The sequence below is a fragment of the Schistocerca serialis genome, chromosome 10, assembly GCF_023864345.2.
Source record: "Schistocerca serialis cubense isolate TAMUIC-IGC-003099 chromosome 10, iqSchSeri2.2, whole genome shotgun sequence".
Taxonomy (NCBI): Eukaryota; Metazoa; Arthropoda; class Insecta; order Orthoptera; family Acrididae; genus Schistocerca; species Schistocerca serialis.
This window is the reverse complement of record NC_064647.1, coordinates 141,364,240-141,383,244: the sequence shown is the minus strand read 5'-3', so window position 1 is coordinate 141,383,244 and position 19,005 is coordinate 141,364,240. Positions and strand designations below refer to the sequence as shown.

Genomic DNA, 19,005 nt, shown 5'->3' with positions numbered 1-19,005 from the left:
CTCCTCTTCCCTATTAGTCTTCTCCCTTGTCGACATGGTGCTGTCTATCACCTGCTTCCCATAGCCATTAGTTCCGAAGATGGACCTGAGGCGTTCAAGTTCTGTCTTCAGATGTTCTTCGTCGCTTATCCTGTACGCTCTCTTCGTTAGCGTGTGCAGGGCGGACTTCTTCTGCGTGGGGTGATGGTGGGAGGAGGCGTGAAGGTACCTGTCCGTATTGGTTGGTTTCCTGTACACTTTGCGGCCAAGTTTACCTTCAGGTTTTCGATAAACTTCCACGTCGAGAAAAGGCAGCACCCCATTCTTCTCTGTTTCCATTGTAAACTGAATTTTCCTATGCTGTTGGTTAAGGTGCTTGTGGAAGTTCTGTAACTCCTCTTCTCCGTGGGGCCAGATGACGAAAGTATCATCGACATAGCGAAGCCAACAATTTGGATGTAATGGTGCGGACTGGAGGGCTGTTTCCTCAAATGCCTCCATGAAAATTTCTGCTGCGATAGGTGATAGGGGTGAGCCCATAGCTGCACCATCAGTTTGTTCATAAAAGATGGAAGACTGGGATAAAGTCGACAGGTTAACCTTTCAGCAAGCATCAAGGACCAGCAATAGTATTACTAACCGCCAGATGAGAAAGTACGTCAAACTACAACAGAAAGCCACGGACGAAACATTGACGCTGGACAGGCGACGGACAGTGGTCAACTTCTCCACCACACCTTGAGCGAAGCAACCACAGCAATTCTGGCCAAGGGGATGAATTTCGCAGTCGCACCTAAGCGAGTTCCAAAAGAAGATATCATAGAATCCGTAGAGGCTTCGGTACGTCATCTGCCACAGGCCGAGGCGAAGAAGATCCGGCAGGAAACGGTCAGAGTTCTGAATAAAGCAAAGCCACCGAAGCAAAACATCAACGCTGAGGAATACCATGCCATCAAGGAACTCAGGGACAACCCCCACTTAGTAGTGGTACAGGCAGATAAGGGCAACGCCACTGTAGTCTTGGACACAACTGATTACAACAAACGAATGGAAGATATTCTCGCAGAACCTATCTACAAGAAACTTCAGGGAGATCCGACGGCCAAGGTAATCAAAACGACGCAGGCACTGCTCAAGCACTCTAGAATCAACTTCGACAAGGCCAGAAGATTCATCCGGCAAGTGACACAGGCACCAAGGATATATGGTGTACCGAAGGTACACAAAACCGACTTCCCCTTAAGGCCCATAGTAAACAGTATAAATTCGCCGACCTACCACCTAGCGAAAGAACTGGCACCTAGGCTCCGACACCTAGTGCATCAAACCGAGTCCTACGTTAAGGATTCCACTCACTTCGTGTCTCTCCTAAAGGAAATGCATGTTACGGACCAAGATCTGATGGTTAGTTTCGACGTCAAATCCCTATTCACGAATATCCCAGTGTAAGATACTGTGAACATCCTAGAAGAACGTGTGGCACCTGATATATGTGTGCTTGTGCGCCATTGTCTGACGACCACATATTTAAAGTGGAGTGGTCAATTTTATGAACAAACTGATGGTGTAGCTATGGGCTCACCCCTATCGCCTATCGCAGCAGAAATTTTCATGGAGGCATTTGAGGAAACAGCCCTCCAGTCCGCACCATTACGTCCAAATTGTTGGCTTCGCTATGTCGATGATACTTTCGTCATCTGGCCCCACGGAGAAGAGGAGTTACAGAACTTCCACAAGCACCTTAACCAACAGCATAGGAAAATTCAGTTTACAATGGAAACAGAGAAGAATGGGGTGCTGCCTTTTCTCGACATGGAAGTTTATCGAAAACCTGATGGTAAACTTGGCCACAAAGTGTACAGGAAACCAACCAATATGGACAGGTACCTTCACGCCTCCTCCCACCATCACCCCACGCAGAAGAAGTCCGCCCTGCGCACACTAACGAAGAGAGTGTACAGGATAAGCGACGAAGAACATCTGAAGACAGAACTTGAACGCCTCAGGTCCATCTTCGGAACTAATGGCTATGGGAAGCAGATGATAGACAGCACCATGTCGACAAGGGAGAAGACTAATAGGGAAGAGGAGAAGGAGGCACAGAGCATTGCTGCGTTACCATATGTACAAGGGGTCACCGAACGTATTGGCAAAATTCTACGAAAAGCCGACATCAAACCAATTTTCTGAAGCAGAAACAAAATATCAGACATGCTCGGTTCTACCAAGGATGCAGTTGACAAACTACACACAGCTGGCGTGTATGAAATTGGTTGTGCGTGTGGATTAGTCTACATAGGTGAGACGGGACGTCCGATTAGCACAAGGCTCTCGGAACATGAAAGATATATTCGCCTGAAACAACACACTAAGTCAGCAGTGGCGGAACACCGAGATGAGTGCGGGAAACCAATGTTTTTTCAAGAAGCCCGCGTCCTGGCGAAACAGCCTCTCACTTTCAAAAGAAAGATTAGAGAGGCGATAGAAATAGCCAAAAGACCCGCCAACATGAATAGAGAGGACGGGTACAAGCTTCCGAGGTCTTGGCTGCCTGCAATAGCAGGGCTACGGAGCGGTGGCAGAGCCGTGGCGGTCCATGCAGACACGCGGAGAGCCGCAGTAGTGGTCGCGAGCACACAAAGCAATGGCACGCCGCAGCCGGCTTCTGGACAGCATGGAAACAGTGTGACGTCACAGCCATCACCTGTTCGCTATTCGTCCATCTCCTCCAATGGGGTGGATTAATATAAAGACCAATAGAAAACAGCTATTTCAGCCAATGACAGATAATAAAGGAAACACCAATAAAGCATACCTTTCACCCCTCCTCCTCCTCCTTTTACAGCCAATCAAGTAACGACACGGTTATCTCATGCAGCTGTTCAAGGAACCAAGTGTGTTCATTTAGCAGTTAACATAAGGCCCTGATGAAGGCTAGCTGCAACGCTGGCCAAAACGTTGGCGCATTTTAAATTATGACGATGCGGTCTGATACACTGAAGAATTTTATTGTGAAAAGTAAGTTTGGGGAGAAGTTGTTAGCATCACACCACACCTATCCCCCTTTTTTTTGCAATGGTTTAACAATAGCATATTTCCGTCAATCTGGAAAAATTCCCTCTTTCGGTGCGCTACTACATATATGGCTGAGAATCCTACTTACCTATTGGAAACAAGCTTTTATTACTGTGTTGGAAATACCATCAATTCCATGCGAGCTTTTACTTTTCAGTGTATTTATTTTTTTCTAATTTCAGTAGGAGAGGTGGGCTGAATTTCAATTTTATCAAACTGCATAGGTATTGTCTCTTACATGACCAAAGTCCATTGTGTTTTCTAATGACCAGCTGGATCCTTTATTTCTACAACAGTTAAAAAATTATCATCAAAAATACCTTCTACTTCTTACTTTTTGTTAACAAAATTCACTGACTCTCACAGAAAAGCAGCCTTCCTGTGCTCTCGGTTGCCCTGTTTCCCTTTTAACAATATTACAATTGTTTTAATTTTGTGTCATCTCTAACATATTGCACATACCTATGAATTTTTTAATAATTTTCCTTAATACACTGCAGCAGTTTTTATGATATTTGACTGTTTCTGGATCATTACTCCTTCTAGTTATAAGACACATTTCCCTCTTCTTTTTGCAAGATATTTTTATCTCTCTAGTATGCCATGGCTTCTTAGATAGTTTCTTACAATAACAACAATTTCACAATCTTCTTAAAGAAAACGTTTTGAAATATACTAAAAATAGTATCATGAAATTAGTTACATTTTAAATTTGCGTCAGATTCCATGCACACCTCATTCCAGTCTAAACGTTGCAAGCTTTCCCTAAGATCTGTGACTGTTATATCATTATTCGAACACACTATTTTGGAAGACTGTATACAGCTATTGTGTATCCTGTAACTGCACTCATGCTTGTAAATTACTCATGCTCGTAAATTAAGGATAATTGCAGAGTGTGGTGCCACACAACGTGGCACTACACAAAACTGGTGCTAACAGCATAGGCACATAGGGAACACACGATAGAGATCTGTAAATCCACATTATTGATGATAAGTTGAGAAAAACGTCCCGAAACACATGTGCTACAAAACGCCATTGTTTCCTGCACATGTACCCTGACATCAATATGGGATATGATCACCATGCACATGTACACTGGTCACACAATGGGTTGGCATACTCTGGATCAGGTGGTCGAGCAGCTCCTGGGGTATAGCCTCCCATTCTTGCACCAGTGCCTGTCGGAGCTCCTGAAGTGTCGTAGGTGTTTGAAGACGTCGACCGAGAGCATCCAAGACGTGCTCAATGTGGTTGCGGTCTGGAGAACAGGCAGGCCACTCCATTCACCTGATATCTTCTGTTTCAAGGTACTCCTCCACAATGGCAACTCGGTGGGGCCATGCATTATCATCCATCAGGAGGAAGGTGGGACCCACTGCAACCCTGAAAAGGTGGACATACTGGTGCAAAATAACGTCCAGATACACCTGACCTGTTACAGTTCCTCTGTCAAAGGCATGCAGGGGTATATGTGCATCAATCATAATCCCACCCCACACCATCAAACCATGACCTCCATACAGGTCCCTTTCAAAGACATTAAGGGGTTGAAGGGTTGGTATGTGGTTTCTGGTTCACACCAGATGAAAACCCAGTGAGAATCACTGTTCAGGCTATACCTGGACTCGTCCGTGAATGTAACCTTGGACCACTGTTCCAATGACCATGTACTGTGTTCTTGACACCAGGCTTTATGGGCTCTCCTGTAACCAAGGGTCAGTGGAATGCACCTTGCAGGTTTCCGGGCGAATAAACCATGTCTGTTCAGTCGTCTGTAGACTGTGTGTCTGGAGACAACTGTTCCAGTGGCAGCGGTAAGATCCCGAGCAAGGCTACCTGCAGTACTCCGTGGCTGTCTGTGGGCACTGATGGTGAGATAGTGGTCTTCTTGTGGTGTTGTACACTGTGGACATCCCGTACTATAGAGCCTGGACACGTTTCCTGACTGCTGGAATTGTTGTCATATTCTTCAGATCACACTTTGTGGCACACAGAGGACCCGTGCTAAGACCTGCTGTGTTTGACCAGCCTCCAGTTGCCCTAGTATTCTAACCCGCATAACGTCATCAACATGTGTTCTTTGAGCCATTTTCAACACACAGTCACCAGTAGCACATCTGAAAACGTCTGCAAACTTACTCGGTGAACCGTATTCTGACATGCACCAAAACACCTCTGCATAAGTGGACTGCTGCCAAAGCCAGCGTGCTATGACCGCAGGTCAAATGCGCTGCATTGTCATACCACAAGGTAATATAAACCCGCAAAACACCCACCACAGCGTTTTTTCACCATGTATCAGCATTATCCTTAATTTATGAGCATGAGTGTAGCTGTCAGGTTCACAAGTTACACGGCCGGCAGTGCAAACGTTTCTGTTCATAGCAGTATACTTTGGTTTTCACCACAGCACTGTTAGTGCGTGACAGTACACATCACTGATATTCTACATCCAGTTTTGTTGCCCTTTATGGCAAGCAATCCCTCGCTTATATTGAGCAAGATAAGATAATACCCACCCATCCATGGTTGAAGTTTCCACTCCTTGTCTTCGAGCTTGCCAAATCCTACCTTGGCCAGAAAGGTCACCAGATCTCTGCTCAGTTGAGAACATTTGAAGAATTATGGGCAGAGCCTCCAGCCAGCTTGGGTTATTGATGACCTAAGGGGTAAATTGGTCATAATTAGGTACAGTACCCCTCCTCAGATGGACGTGCAACAACTGTCAGTCAAGCAAATTATTTTTTGTGGGGATTTCAATGCAGATTTTCTGAAAGAGTCTGACAGAAGCACAACCTTGAAGTACTGCTTGGTTCTTTCAATTTGAAATCATTTACTGAGTTTCCTACTTGGGTAGTACAGGAAAGAAGCACACTGATAGACTCATCAACAACATTGCCAGATCTCTCCCCAGAAGAGAACATTTGCAGCACTATGGGCAGCATCCTCCACCATCTCAGGATTTTTGACGATCTAATGGGCAAATTGCGGAGAATTGGCATGTTATCCCTCAGAAGGACATCCAATAACTACCAATCAATGCCAAGCCAAATAACTGCTTGCATAAGGGCCAGAGATGAACCAACACATTAGTAAAGCTCTTTCTCTTAAATAAATCATTCAACTTTTCTGAAACTGTAACCATTTGTTTTCTGTACATGTACATCACATTTGTAATTTTCCATCTCATTCAGCTAATTCCTTCATGGTACATCGTCTTTTTATCTTAGAGTGTACTTTTAAATACAGCTAACATGACAAGTGGAAAATAGGATGAGGATTAAATCTAAGTGAGGTGTCATCTGAAAAGTGAGGTCCAGATGGAACAGGACAGTTGCTGCCAGACACATTCATGAAGAGAGACAGCAAAGACACGTCCTCATGAGGTTCAGAATGCCACTGCTGCCGGAAATCTACTTACATCAGAGCACAGCGCTGCTTGCCCCATTCTGTTAGCGCTGATATCAGTATCACTGTAACTGGGATTCAGGAGTAATCTAGTATTGTTAGTCAGAAGCGAGTACCAAACTTTATAGTTAAATGAATGTGATACCTCACTGTCATTTAGTACCAATCAAAGTAATTGACAGTTATTATTCTGTTACGCAACAGAACTAAATATATATTGTCATTTCCATGGGCATGGATTGCATCCAGGTTAAGCATACTGTATTAAGAGTTTTACTAAATTGAACTAATATACGATATGTGTTTTGTAGTATCTGCTCAACCTCTGAACTGCCATCTGGGCCTGCTACGACATACATGAAGTAACTATAGCCTACTGAGAGTATAGTAAGAGAGTTGGTTCTTATTATCTTCCTGAATGACATCAGGAAGGTACAGCCTAATCCAGTAGGAGAAAAAATGAAGTTCAGTGAGTCTTATTCTACAGTGAGATAGTTTTAACCCTTGTGCTAAAGAAAATGATCAAAGCAGAGTTTCTAATATACAAAACATATCTTGTGTTTGAAATCACTGCTTATGTAAGGAACATCACAGAAATTATTTAGCTGCGAGAAAGGAGCAGTTAAATAATATCCCTCGCAGTAGTTGTGCGAAGCTTGCCTCTGATTTAAAGGCAACTTAAGTTCAGCAGACAGGGATTAGATATTTAGTTACGGCTATCTCATAGCATAGTAGCCACTGATTCAAGGGACAATGCCTGCAACTATCAGGAATTTACACATTCACACAATTAGAGTTAGTTTCTCACAGGGCTTGGAGCAACTGTAATTGCAGGTGCGTTAATAACACACTTGCAGTGTTTGTAAGCCAGCAAGATAACAGCCTGTAGCATAAGGCCAGAATTCCACTACAGTAGTCTGGAGACATGGTACTGAACTCAAATTGATGTCTTGGTCACCAAATGCAACTGAAATGAGCAATGTAAGGCATCTGGAACACTATCCAGTTCCAAACCAAAAACTCTCAGATTCATAATTCACGGGAAAGCATAGAAGTATGACTATGGGCATCCAGGGCCACTTTTATGCAAATGAACTTAATGTAAATCGGTTGCCACAGTCAACTGTTTTGTTTTGTTTTGGGGCGCAAAAACAACTAGAGGGATACGGCCCACGTGGGAACTGTAGAACATGAAGACAAAGAGAGAAGTTATAAACCACTACACATTACTCCCAAGTGACAGAAGAGAAGCCAGCTAGAAACAGGGATGTGGAGAGACGTCTATAAAATAAGCTATAGAGAACTGGAGTCCTGATTTAAAAACTAAATGTCCTTCGCCATATTGCTAGAACGGATAAAAAGTAAAACCAGGTCGACAGTCTGCGTGTCGTTTGCTCAAACGGCCGGTAAGTCCAATGGTAAACACAAATCAGAACATAAGTGGTTAAAAAAATGGCATTTCATCAGGAAATGACGGATCATCATGGGATGAACACAATGAGCACAACGCAGTTGGGGAGCACTATTTAACAAATGGTGATGGCTAAAAAGACAGTGCCCAATACGCAACGTAGCTAAAATGGTCTCCTCAACGGGAGAGGGCCGAGAAGGTTGTCCAAGCCACTAGAAGATGCTGAATAACCCGGAGCTTCTTCCCATCAAGGGAGGACCAGTGGTGATGCCAAAGTGACACCAACTGCCGACAGATGGCAACACAGAGATCATCGGAGGAAATGTAAAAACTAAAGGATCAAGGTACAAGATCTGTAGCCTTGGCAGCAATGTCAGCGGCCTCGTTTCCTGTAAGACTGACGTGACCAGGAACCCAAATAAACACCACAGTGGCTCCATCAAGAGTGAGCAAGTGACAGCTTTGCTGGACCCATTTCATAAAGGGATGGACAGTTACAGCACACAGAGGATTTGAAAGGCACTGAGAGTCAGAGTACTTGACACAATTGAAAAGCCTGTATTCCCAGATGTACTGTGTGGTCTGATACAGTGCAAAGAGCTCAACTGTAAATAATGAGCAGCATACCGAAAACCAATGCTGAAAAATGTCAGTGCCAATGACGAAGGCACACCCACCACCACTGTCAGTCCAAGAGCCATCAGTATTCACTAAGGTACTATCGCAAAGTTCCATGCAAAAGGTCATGAAACTGAAGGTGACAGGGTGAGGCTCGATCAACGTCCTTAGGAAGTGAATGAACGCCACAGACCACCAAACAAAGCCAAGGTTCACACCCCAACGGTAAAGTGGCAGATAGTGTGAAGTTAAGCTGCCAGAGAAAGAGCTGAAAGTAAACTCCAGGACGTAACAGAGAAGAGGGACATGCACCATACTGGTGAACAAAGGATATGTAGGGGGAGGTGGCATAGGATGGGTGGCCATGCATAGCAGAAAATTGCATGCATATCTGCTGAGGAGAAAATTACGATTGTAGGACAGTAGTAGTTCTGCATAAAGACTCTCTACCCGACTTGTGTAAAAGGCACCAGTGGCCAAATGGATCCCACGATAGTAGACAGTACTGAGACAGCAGAAGAGGGATGGAAGTACTGATGCATAAACAGAACACCCATAGTCTATTTTTGAACGGACAAGGAACCAGTACAAGTGGAGGAGGGTGGTACGATTGGCTTCCCAGGAACTACCACTGCGGACATGTAGAAAATTAGGGGACGGCAACAAGCATGAGCCCCAGGAATTTCATAGTTTCAATGAACAGAAGGGCAACAGGCACAAGATGTAAAAATGGTGGAAGAAACCAATTGCACCACCAGAAATTCATACAAATGGTTTTGTCAGTGGGAAAATGAAAGCCACTGTTGATGCTCAGTCAGTAAAGATGATCGAGACATCACTGAAGGTGCCGCTCAATGAGGCAGCTCTGTGGAGAACTGCAATAGATGCAAAATTGTCGACAAAAAGGGTGCTGAGGAAGCCCAGTGGGAGACAGGACATTATAGGGTTGATGGAGATAGCAGTCAAAGTAAGCCAAGGCCAAGGCGAAGGTCACAAGATGATGGACTACGACATCAAATAAGATGGGGCCAAACATGATGAGGGTTTATGACATCATACAAGGTGGGGGCAGACAAGATGGCAGGCTATGATGTCACAAGCTGTCGGACTGTGTGTTCAAGGTGCTGCAGTTGTTTAACAACCTCCGTAACTCATGTTCCGCTTGCCATAATGGCAGTTTTCTTTTCAACAGCATATAAAGCACTGAACAATGCTTCTCAGAATTCTGCAACGTGTTTTGAAGCAGAGGAAGTTCTCAACATGCTGCTGTGATGATGAACTCTGCATGTACCCGACCACATGCACGTGCGCGCGCCCACACACACACACACACACACACACACACACACACACACACAACTTCCCCCAAATCAGTAAAATGAGGAATAGAGTATACTACATCATACAAACCATATGAATCACTTCAAGGGATCCAATTTCAAGATGTCGTCTTTCACAGTATTCTGACAAAAAGTGAAACACTGAAAAACATAAAGGAGCCATGGGAACGTGTGTAAAGCAACATGAGGAAGTTATTATTGACAGAAATTGTTACTGTCTATAGACAAACATAATGCATGTGTCGAAAGTGAGCTAATGCTAGTGTCAAGGCCTGATAATAATAACCAGGAGGTTGGCATTATTATATACGCTCACGCATGCTGTTGCCTTCAAGGAGTCTGTCAGAGAAATCTTGCCTGTAAAGAAAATTATATGCATTGGATAAGACCTCATCCGTTAGGAAAAAATAATGTTGTTGCCAAATGCCTATCTCTCCTGTCCCATCCCCATTTTCAAACAACTGGGAAAAGTTGGAACAGTTTATGATGCCAAATGATGACATCACAATATGTCTGCCAAGATGGCAGACTATGATGTCACATAGCGGTTGGTGCTGCAACTGCTTACCAATCAAGTCAGGAGGAGGAGGAGGAGGAGGAGGAGATCAGTGTCCAATGTCCCGCCAACAATGAGGTCATTAGAGATAGAGCACCTGCTCAAATTAGGGAAGGATGAAGAAGAAAAGCAGCTATGCCCTTTTTAAGGAACCATTCCAGCATTTGCCTTAAGCAATTTAGAGAAAGCCTGGAAAACCTAAATCAGAATGTCTAGATGTATGTTTAAACTGTTGTCCTCCCAGATGCAAGCCACTGCACCACCCAACTCTATATCAACAAAGCCACTTGTGTACTGTTCACTGTAGTGAAAGGACCATGAAGCCTCATCATCAGAAGAGATCAGCCATGGAAAAAAAAGAACAATACTGCCACATAGGAATGTAACTGCTGTATTATTATTAACCCATCCATTATTATTCTGTGTGTTGTCTCACATACTCATGATCTTTTCTTATTTTCAACAGCTCAATAGCAGCCTCCTGATGTGTCACTAGCTACCATGTTGGAACAGGACATGCAACACATGCACCATTACTTGTTGAGTCACAGCATTACACAGATAGGCTATGGGTTCATCTGATTAAAATACCCCAGGCTATGAGTTTCCAGCATCTAACAGCCCCAGGCAGGATAAGAAGAGAGATTTTGCATGTAAATACTAAGTCACACTTCATAATAGTTGTTACTATCTTACATTTATTTGGCGTAAAGTAGTCTTTACAATTGCTATCTCATTTTCTGTGTGCTTTTTCAAATACTTATGATGTTCTTTTCAACAGCCCAAAACCCCATTGAGGTATTAGAGCAGGGCTCACATCTGTTTGAACAAGTGGAAATTGACATACTGGAACTGGATCCCCCAAAGTGATTCATATGGACTGCATGATGTTCAAACATCTACTTGTTGAGCCACAGCAGTGCAGATATATCTGATTAACACACTCACCCTTTCCTAAAGTGACAGTTATGTGGTTTGTTTACTACTCTTTACCAGAACACATAATTTGACCATCAGTGGATCTATGTGTGGGAATAAAGGCAATAAAAGCAGACAGTGAATACCAAGTAGTAATAAAAATTGAGAATACTGAACACTGTGCTACAGCGCAGTTTGTACAGAGTGAGTGAGATGAGCTACATTGTGCAACACTGTACATCAATACTCAGATGACAACAGAGTATGAACCATCTCAATCTCCTCTTCCAGTTATAGTTCTACTTCGTATTAAGGTCACCATCACAGAGATGTATGGGAATGCAACACTCAAGGTAAGATCTAGGGACTCATCCATTTACCTGCATCATTCAATTATTATCAACTTATGTGAACTACAGAGTGCATTATCAATTGTGTTAGAAAGACTGAGTCCATGGCAATCATATGTTAGAATTATATTCAATAATGACACCTGTTATAGGCAGGAGCACAGTGTACATGTGAATGACTCAGAGCAATGTACAAATTCATCTACCCACAGTACCTACACCTGCACTTGTTACACTCATAAATATTAAATCCATACATTTTGAATTTACAAATTCCATAACAAAGTATATTGTTGCTCCTATTGGTTTGATCACCATGCAGGCAGAATTTATGATGAACAAAAAACAGTTACTGAGAAAATATTGTATCAGTGAAAAATGGCTTACTGCACCTCACATATGATGTAAAATAGTATACCACCAAAAAATTGCTTTTATTTCCCAATCAAATTAAGGATAAATATATGCAAGGTAACAAAAGAAATAGAACTGCACATGTAGTCTTCTAGCAGTGACTTAATGGGTGATTTTAGACAGAGTATTGGCAGCTGTGGAAGGACTCTAGATATATACTAAAGTGGTCATCCATAATCTGGACCTCTATTATGAAATAAATGAAAAAGTGATCATATGGCATTGTCGGCTTGGAGGTCCCATTTGGGTTCAGCCAGCAAGTGCAAGTCATTCCAGTTGGCACTTCATTGGGCAACTTGTGACTGATGATCGAGGACGAAATGATGATGAGGACAACACAACACCCAGTCCACGAGTGGAGGAAATCTCAAACCTGGCCGTGAATCGAACCCCGGCCCAGTGCATGGGAGGCAAGCAGGTTCCCACCCAGATAAGCAGGCATATGATTATGTAATTAACACCAATCAAACTGGCTTCCAGTGCCAATCAACATACAACAGATCGCGTTCAGAACAAGATTAGTCATTCCTTCACCATAATGGCATCAGGAAAGATATTTCCTTATGTTTTCTTATTTATGCATGAACCATCCAAGAAGTGTGATAAGATTGCTCAAACCAGAGTTCACTCACAAATTAGAAAATGTCACTGTGACCTGCATTGCAATCGATTAATGGTGTAACACAAACAGCTACGTGATCAATGCTAATATAGCAATGGATGGATGATGGGCAGACAAACTCCAAATATGTATCCAAGAACTGAATGGAAAGTTTGGATCCATTGCATCAAGGGAAATAGGAAAACAAAAAACAATGGCATCCAAATATCTTTGTAGATGCAAGGACAAAGATGAAAGAACATTTGCAGACATTTTTTCTGCATTTTGAATCCACATTTCCGGCCAATATCACTACTACTTTGTGACTCCTAGTCTGGTCATAAGGACGAGGAAGTACTACTGGAAGCCTCTGAAGCAGAAGATGTAGATGATGATGATGATGATGATGATGATCATCATCATCATCATCATCATCAGCCAATTCAATCATTAGATGATGTGGCCTCTTCGAGTTGTGGATTCAGGTAGGCTTTCAGAAGTCTTCTCCAAGTGGGACGGTCTTGGGCAGTTCTCTGCCAGGTGTTACCAGCGATCTTCTTGATGTCTTTGTCCCATTTGTCTGGTGGTCTTCCTCTAGGCCTCTGGTGCTCTCTCGGACTCCACTCCAGTACTAGTTTCGTCCATCTGTTGTCTTTTCTTCTTGCAACGTGGCCAGCCCACTGCCATTTCAAGGAATTATTCTCTCTAAGATGTCATTAACCTTCATCACAGACCGGATGTCATCTGCCCTTTTCCTGTCCTTTCTTGTATAGCCCAGCATTGATCTCTCCATGGCTCTCTGTGCTGTCCTAAGTTCCGTTTTGTGAATGAGTTCAGTGTCCATGTCTCGCAGCCATACGTCATCACAGGAAGAATGCATTGATCAAATACTGCTTTCTTCAGATTTACTGGCATTTTTGATCTGAATACTTTTGAATTCTTCCCAAATGCTTGCCAGCCAAGCTTGATGTATCGATAGATTTCTGGCCTTATGTCTCCCTTCATATTTATAATGTGGCCAAGGTAGACATATTCACTGACCTCTTCTAGTAGACTGTCCTTGACTTTCACATCTCCAGCTGGGACCCATTTGTTGGATATTACTTTTGTTTTGGAAAGGTTCATGTTCAAGCCAACCAGCTGACATTCCGATGCAAGATCTGTAACTAAGTTTTGGAGCTCTGCAAAGTCTTTGGCCAGTAAGGCAATATCAGCAGCAAATCTCAAGTTGGTAAGCTTTCTTCCATTAATTCTAATTCCCTTACCTTCCCAGCTCAGCTTTGACATAGCTATTTCCAATACAGCAGAGAACAGGTATCCACCTAAAATTACAAAATATGCTCAACATCTGGACATGTATTTCTTCAGGCAGCTTATAATGTATGCCAAAGGAATAACAGACTTTCCTAAACTACATTTGGGGAACATGCATCCAGAATTAAACAACAGATTCTGCATCATGAATCTGCATTCTGTCATTTACAGTCAATTACCTGCTGAACTATATAGAGCAGAAGCTGGATCCAATATTGGTGAAAAACTACAAAACTGTCAGTCACATGATGTTCAGAACTAACTTTAGAGATTCATACTGCATTGAGGTTTGCATTGAAAGTCCTCAATTGCATTTGTAGTTCAGATATCTGCATTACATTTGACATCTACAATAACATCTGCAGAAAAATGACTCACATGTTGGGAGGTATGTAATGATTGTGAAGGTATTTAACAGAAATTCTACCTCTGACAAGATCACGGCATGATGTACATTTAATATGGCTGTAGTGTCCTGCAGACAATCATATCACATTGACCATACCTGCAATCTTGTGAATTACAGAATATATAATAAGCACCAGATTTCAATGAGTCCTATGTATGTTGTAGAGGGACCAGTCCTGAGTACCTGGAGAGTGGTTTATCTTGTGAAGAACCCTGATTTTCTGCTAAAACTGATGCTGAAGTTCTAGACCTATCACCATTATCTGTAACATTAATTATGTTTTGACAGAACAAGTGTAGTGCACACCACATGGGTTAACATTCATGATTAGAATTCTTACCAGTATACCTTTTTTTCCACCATCCAGAATATCACTAAGCTGTAAATGTGATGAAAAATAATTAAGAAAATATTTTCACCTTAGTAATTTCATTAATAAATTAATCATTATGGTGTGATTTCTTTAAATGTATATCTTGTTTGTGCTGCATAGTTTAAGTTCAAAATGTTTGCACAGTTCTCAATGATGGAACATTAAGACAAAACTATCTGAACCCAATATACGCTCCACGAAAAAAAAAACCACACACCACAAAGGAATAACTCAAATAGTGCAGAAATCTGTAGATGTGATGTACATGTGTGAAGAAACAAATGATTAAAATTTCATAAAAAATTGGATAAATTATTTAAGAGGAATAGCTCCACAAATAGATGGTGTTGCTAATGCTTTGGTCCAGCTCTGCCCTTTAGGCAACCTGTTATTTGGCTTGACACTGATTGGTAGACTTGTTGGATGTCCTCTTGAGGCATATTGTGCCAAATTCTGTCCAATTGTCACGTAATACTACCAAAATCCCAAGCTGATTGGAGGGCCATGCCCACAATGCTCCAAATGTTCCCAATTGGGGAGAGATGCAGTGACGTTGCTGGCCAAGATAGGGTTTGGCAAGCATGAAGACAAGCAGTAGAAACTCTCATCTTGTGCAGATGGGCTTTGTCTTGCTGAAATGTAAGGCCATGATGGCTTGCCATAAAGGGTAATAACATGGTGCACAGAATATTGTCCACTTACCAGCATTGTAGTGATGCCACAGATGACAACCGAGGGGGTCCTGCTATGAAAAGAAGTGGGACTCAACATTGCAGATAATTCTATTCCAGTCAATGAGATTACAGGCCAGAGAGATGTCACTAAATGATCCGAACAATGGTGGGATGCCATACATGCTGCTGTCTAATGCATGGCCTGACAACCTGGGGTAATGGTCTGGAGTATTATTGTTTTCACTGCAGGACCCCCCTGGGTTGTCATCTGCACCAATCATATTGAACAGTGGTACATCAACAATATTCTACTCCCTTGCCATTTTTTATCAATCTTTTTTATGTAGCTTCCTAATACCCTTTTCAGACTTGTGCGACTGATTTTCGATGATCATGTCACAAGTTCTTGAGCTAGGTGGAACTTTCTTATTTATTGGTCTTTTTTTATATGGCTTCCTATGATGCCAATTTGAACATATCCAATCAGTTTTTGACGATCATGTGATTGGTAGTGAAGCAAACACATTTCCTAAATTCCAACAAGATAATGGACAGATTTTTTTCTACTTGTACAATGCACGTGGTGTCATCATAACACAATTGCCTTAAAAAGGGGGGGTCACAAACTATGTGACATAATTGTTCACCATCTTTTCTCTGCTGCCATCTGGTGTGACATCATAGACCATTGCCCTCTTTTGTCTGCCAATACCTTGTCACCCTGAGCTTGACAGTTCATTTGCATAAAAGCAGTCCAGGATATCCATAGCTTCATTACTTTGCATGACTTGTGCATAAACATGTGTTGTCACGTACTTCTGGAAACCTATGGAGGAATTGTTGAATCAATGCCATGCAGTACTGCTGCTGCACTGGGTTCCAAAGTGGGAGCAGCATGCTTTTAAGCAGGGAGTCATAATGTTTTGAGTCATCAGCCTATGTTCCTTGTACAGGGCTGCATGAGAAATTTTTTTTGTTAGTGGGTTTAACATATTTATCTTAACCATTCTCTACACCACTATGTAATATGCAATATGGGCCTATATTTGCCATTTGCTACTGTGTAATGGGACACCTGATATCATGCCTCCCCTTCTCTGTTTCATACCCAGAGAAACGTACACATCTACTTATTGAATTTTTTGACAACATTTTTGAAAGGTTTTGCTGCAGAAATGTAGACATATAGCCATATCACTGCGTGGTGCTCATATTGGCATCATGCTACCTCTGAAAGCGTGACTGTAACTGTCACAAATAGCAGTCAAAGTTAAAGTGTAGCATGTGTTCTAAGACGTTTTGGGCTTGCAGCCCTTTGTCATTCACGACACTCCACAATATTTCGACTGGGTGTGTGCCAGTCATTCACCATTCTGCAATTTATTAGCATGCTGGGTCTCTGTATTCCATGCATGCTTTCAAATCATACTCACAGAGTGACCACATTATATGGCAGGCACTGTTGTCACTTGTGGAATTGTGGAGCTCTACTTCTTTCTGGGTTGCTGCTCACTGTTGGCATTGGTGTAATCTTTCATCTTCATTTAGAGCAAATTACGGAAATGATGTGGTTCCACAGGTTATCTCACTGATACCTGTTGTCACGGTTAATTTTCTGCCATGTGTATTTCCACAGATTCTTTAATAATGGAGTCCAAACAGATGTTTCTCTAACTAAATGTTCATCACATACCATTTAATTCTCTGTGGGGATACAATGTTGACCAGTAGCAGACTTAATTGACTGCAAAAGCTTAGTGCAGTGTTGATATCCAGTGGAGCATTTTTCCCTGGTGTGCATGGCCTGGCATATGTAAGCCCTACCACACAGCCAAGGTATTTTGAGAATTGCAGCCTTTCACAACAACAAATCTGCTTTCACTGATCACTGAAGATCTGCAATCTTCGATGGAAGGTGAAAAACCATATGAACCTGAACTTTCTGGAGAATCCTGGGAGCGTTGATGGAGATATAGCAAACACATAGAAAAATCCTGAGGGTGTTGCTGGCTTGCACTTCTCTTTACCTAGTTTCTAGTTTTTGACTTTAAATGACAGTGCTTGTGCTTCATGAGCAACAAAGGTATTTCCAAATGCTCGCTATCACACTGAAGAGTATAATATTGAGCTGTATAATATATGGGCTCTGTGTAGTCTATACGGGTAAATAATAATATAAATATTGCTAACTTTTAATCATGTGTGACACACCGTGGAGGTTACCTAACATGTGCATTTGAGCTGTTTTCAGAAGATGTGAGTATGCATGGATCTGATGCTTTTATATGAATATCAATGCAAGCAAAAGCATATTCTACAATGTAAATGACATTGTAATGATCAAGAAGTGTCAGAAATTTCATCTCTTATCATGTTACAGAGACTACAGTCACGTGCAAAGCAAGAATCGCTCTCACCATTATGAACAGGAAGTGAGCACCTTACACGTATCAGCAACTGTACTAAACGGAACAACATACATATTACAAAGCTGTATACATCAGGCAAGATGATTTTAAATATGGATTGCCATTAGAAATTAGCAACACTTTCAAATCAGTATAGACTGAGAAGTGCAGCCCACATTTATGTGTGAATTTTCTGCTCTCAATATATGAATAATTTTACTAGAGATCCATAAAACTTGATGAAATCAGCAAGAATCAAACCCTGTTTGCTGCTAATATTTTGGCTACAAGCCATTCGGCCACTTTCAGAGTTAGCCAGAAAGACTGATGGCAAAGCAACTTTGTCCACCTGATATACTGATGGTGTGAGCCAAGTGTGTATTACTATGTGATAAATCATTGTGGAAGAAATACAAGGATGGCAAAGATACAATGTAATGTGATCCTACTGTGAAAGATGTTTCATAATTCTGGTCAACAGTTGTTGCCTATAAGAGAGAACTACTGCCAGTGCCAGATTCAATATTTTGTGAAGGTTGAAACCATCACAACCAATATATTTCAGTACCCTCCCTGAAAATTGAATCTCAGATGGGTGAAACAGATGTTGAAATCTGCATGTTCTTGCAGTCAACTGCTCGACTTGCTTTTATATTATGTCTGGCGACAGCAGGTTTATCATGCCGAGGCAGGAGGATATAAGGTCAATGTTCCATGTAACTTTCTTGAACTATATGCAAAGTATGTCCTTTATTTGATAAATCACACTGACAGGGAAACTTATACACATCTGCCATCTGTAAATCAAGTCACCCTTCACACAGTCAAGGAGTGTAGCAATATTTGGTGCTGATAGAAAAATAGCCTGAAACATGTTTCATGAGCGTAGGACCTATTTTAGAACAAAGCTTCCTCATGATCCTTTCCTCTTCAGCCACTTGAGATGGTACACACTCCTTCAGTTTTGATTGCAAAGCCTTGCAGATCTTCCATGGTGGATATCATTTATTTCCAAAAACTTCTTTGAGGTGTTCGAGTTCTTCCTGTAGATGATCCCGGTCCTCGTCAGCAATAATATGTGCACCATGAACAAGGTTATTGGGGACACAACTGCCTTCACTGAATGGCAACAGCTGCCCCCTCGAAAGCAA

General features: G+C 42.1%; 1 protein-coding gene across 17 annotated transcripts in view; it reads right to left on the bottom strand.

Moving 5' to 3' along the window:
• Positions 1 to 19,005, bottom strand: part of LOC126424828 (zinc finger protein 501-like) — a 148,055-nt gene that overhangs the window by 13,500 nt on the left and 115,550 nt on the right. The window contains exon 8 of one of the 17 annotated variants that reach the window (XR_007576220.1): positions 5,580 to 5,722. The exons of 15 other annotated variants lie outside the window; for them this stretch is intronic. Coding sequence is in view for 1 of the 2 variants with exons in the window: in XM_050087637.1 (XP_049943594.1) it covers positions 14,658 to 14,661 (4 nt within the window). In the remaining variant the exon portion in view is untranslated. Of the gene's footprint in view, positions 1 to 5,579; positions 5,723 to 14,446; positions 14,662 to 19,005 lie in introns of those variants that run through there. One more of the 17 variants, XM_050087637.1, reaches the window with a different exon arrangement.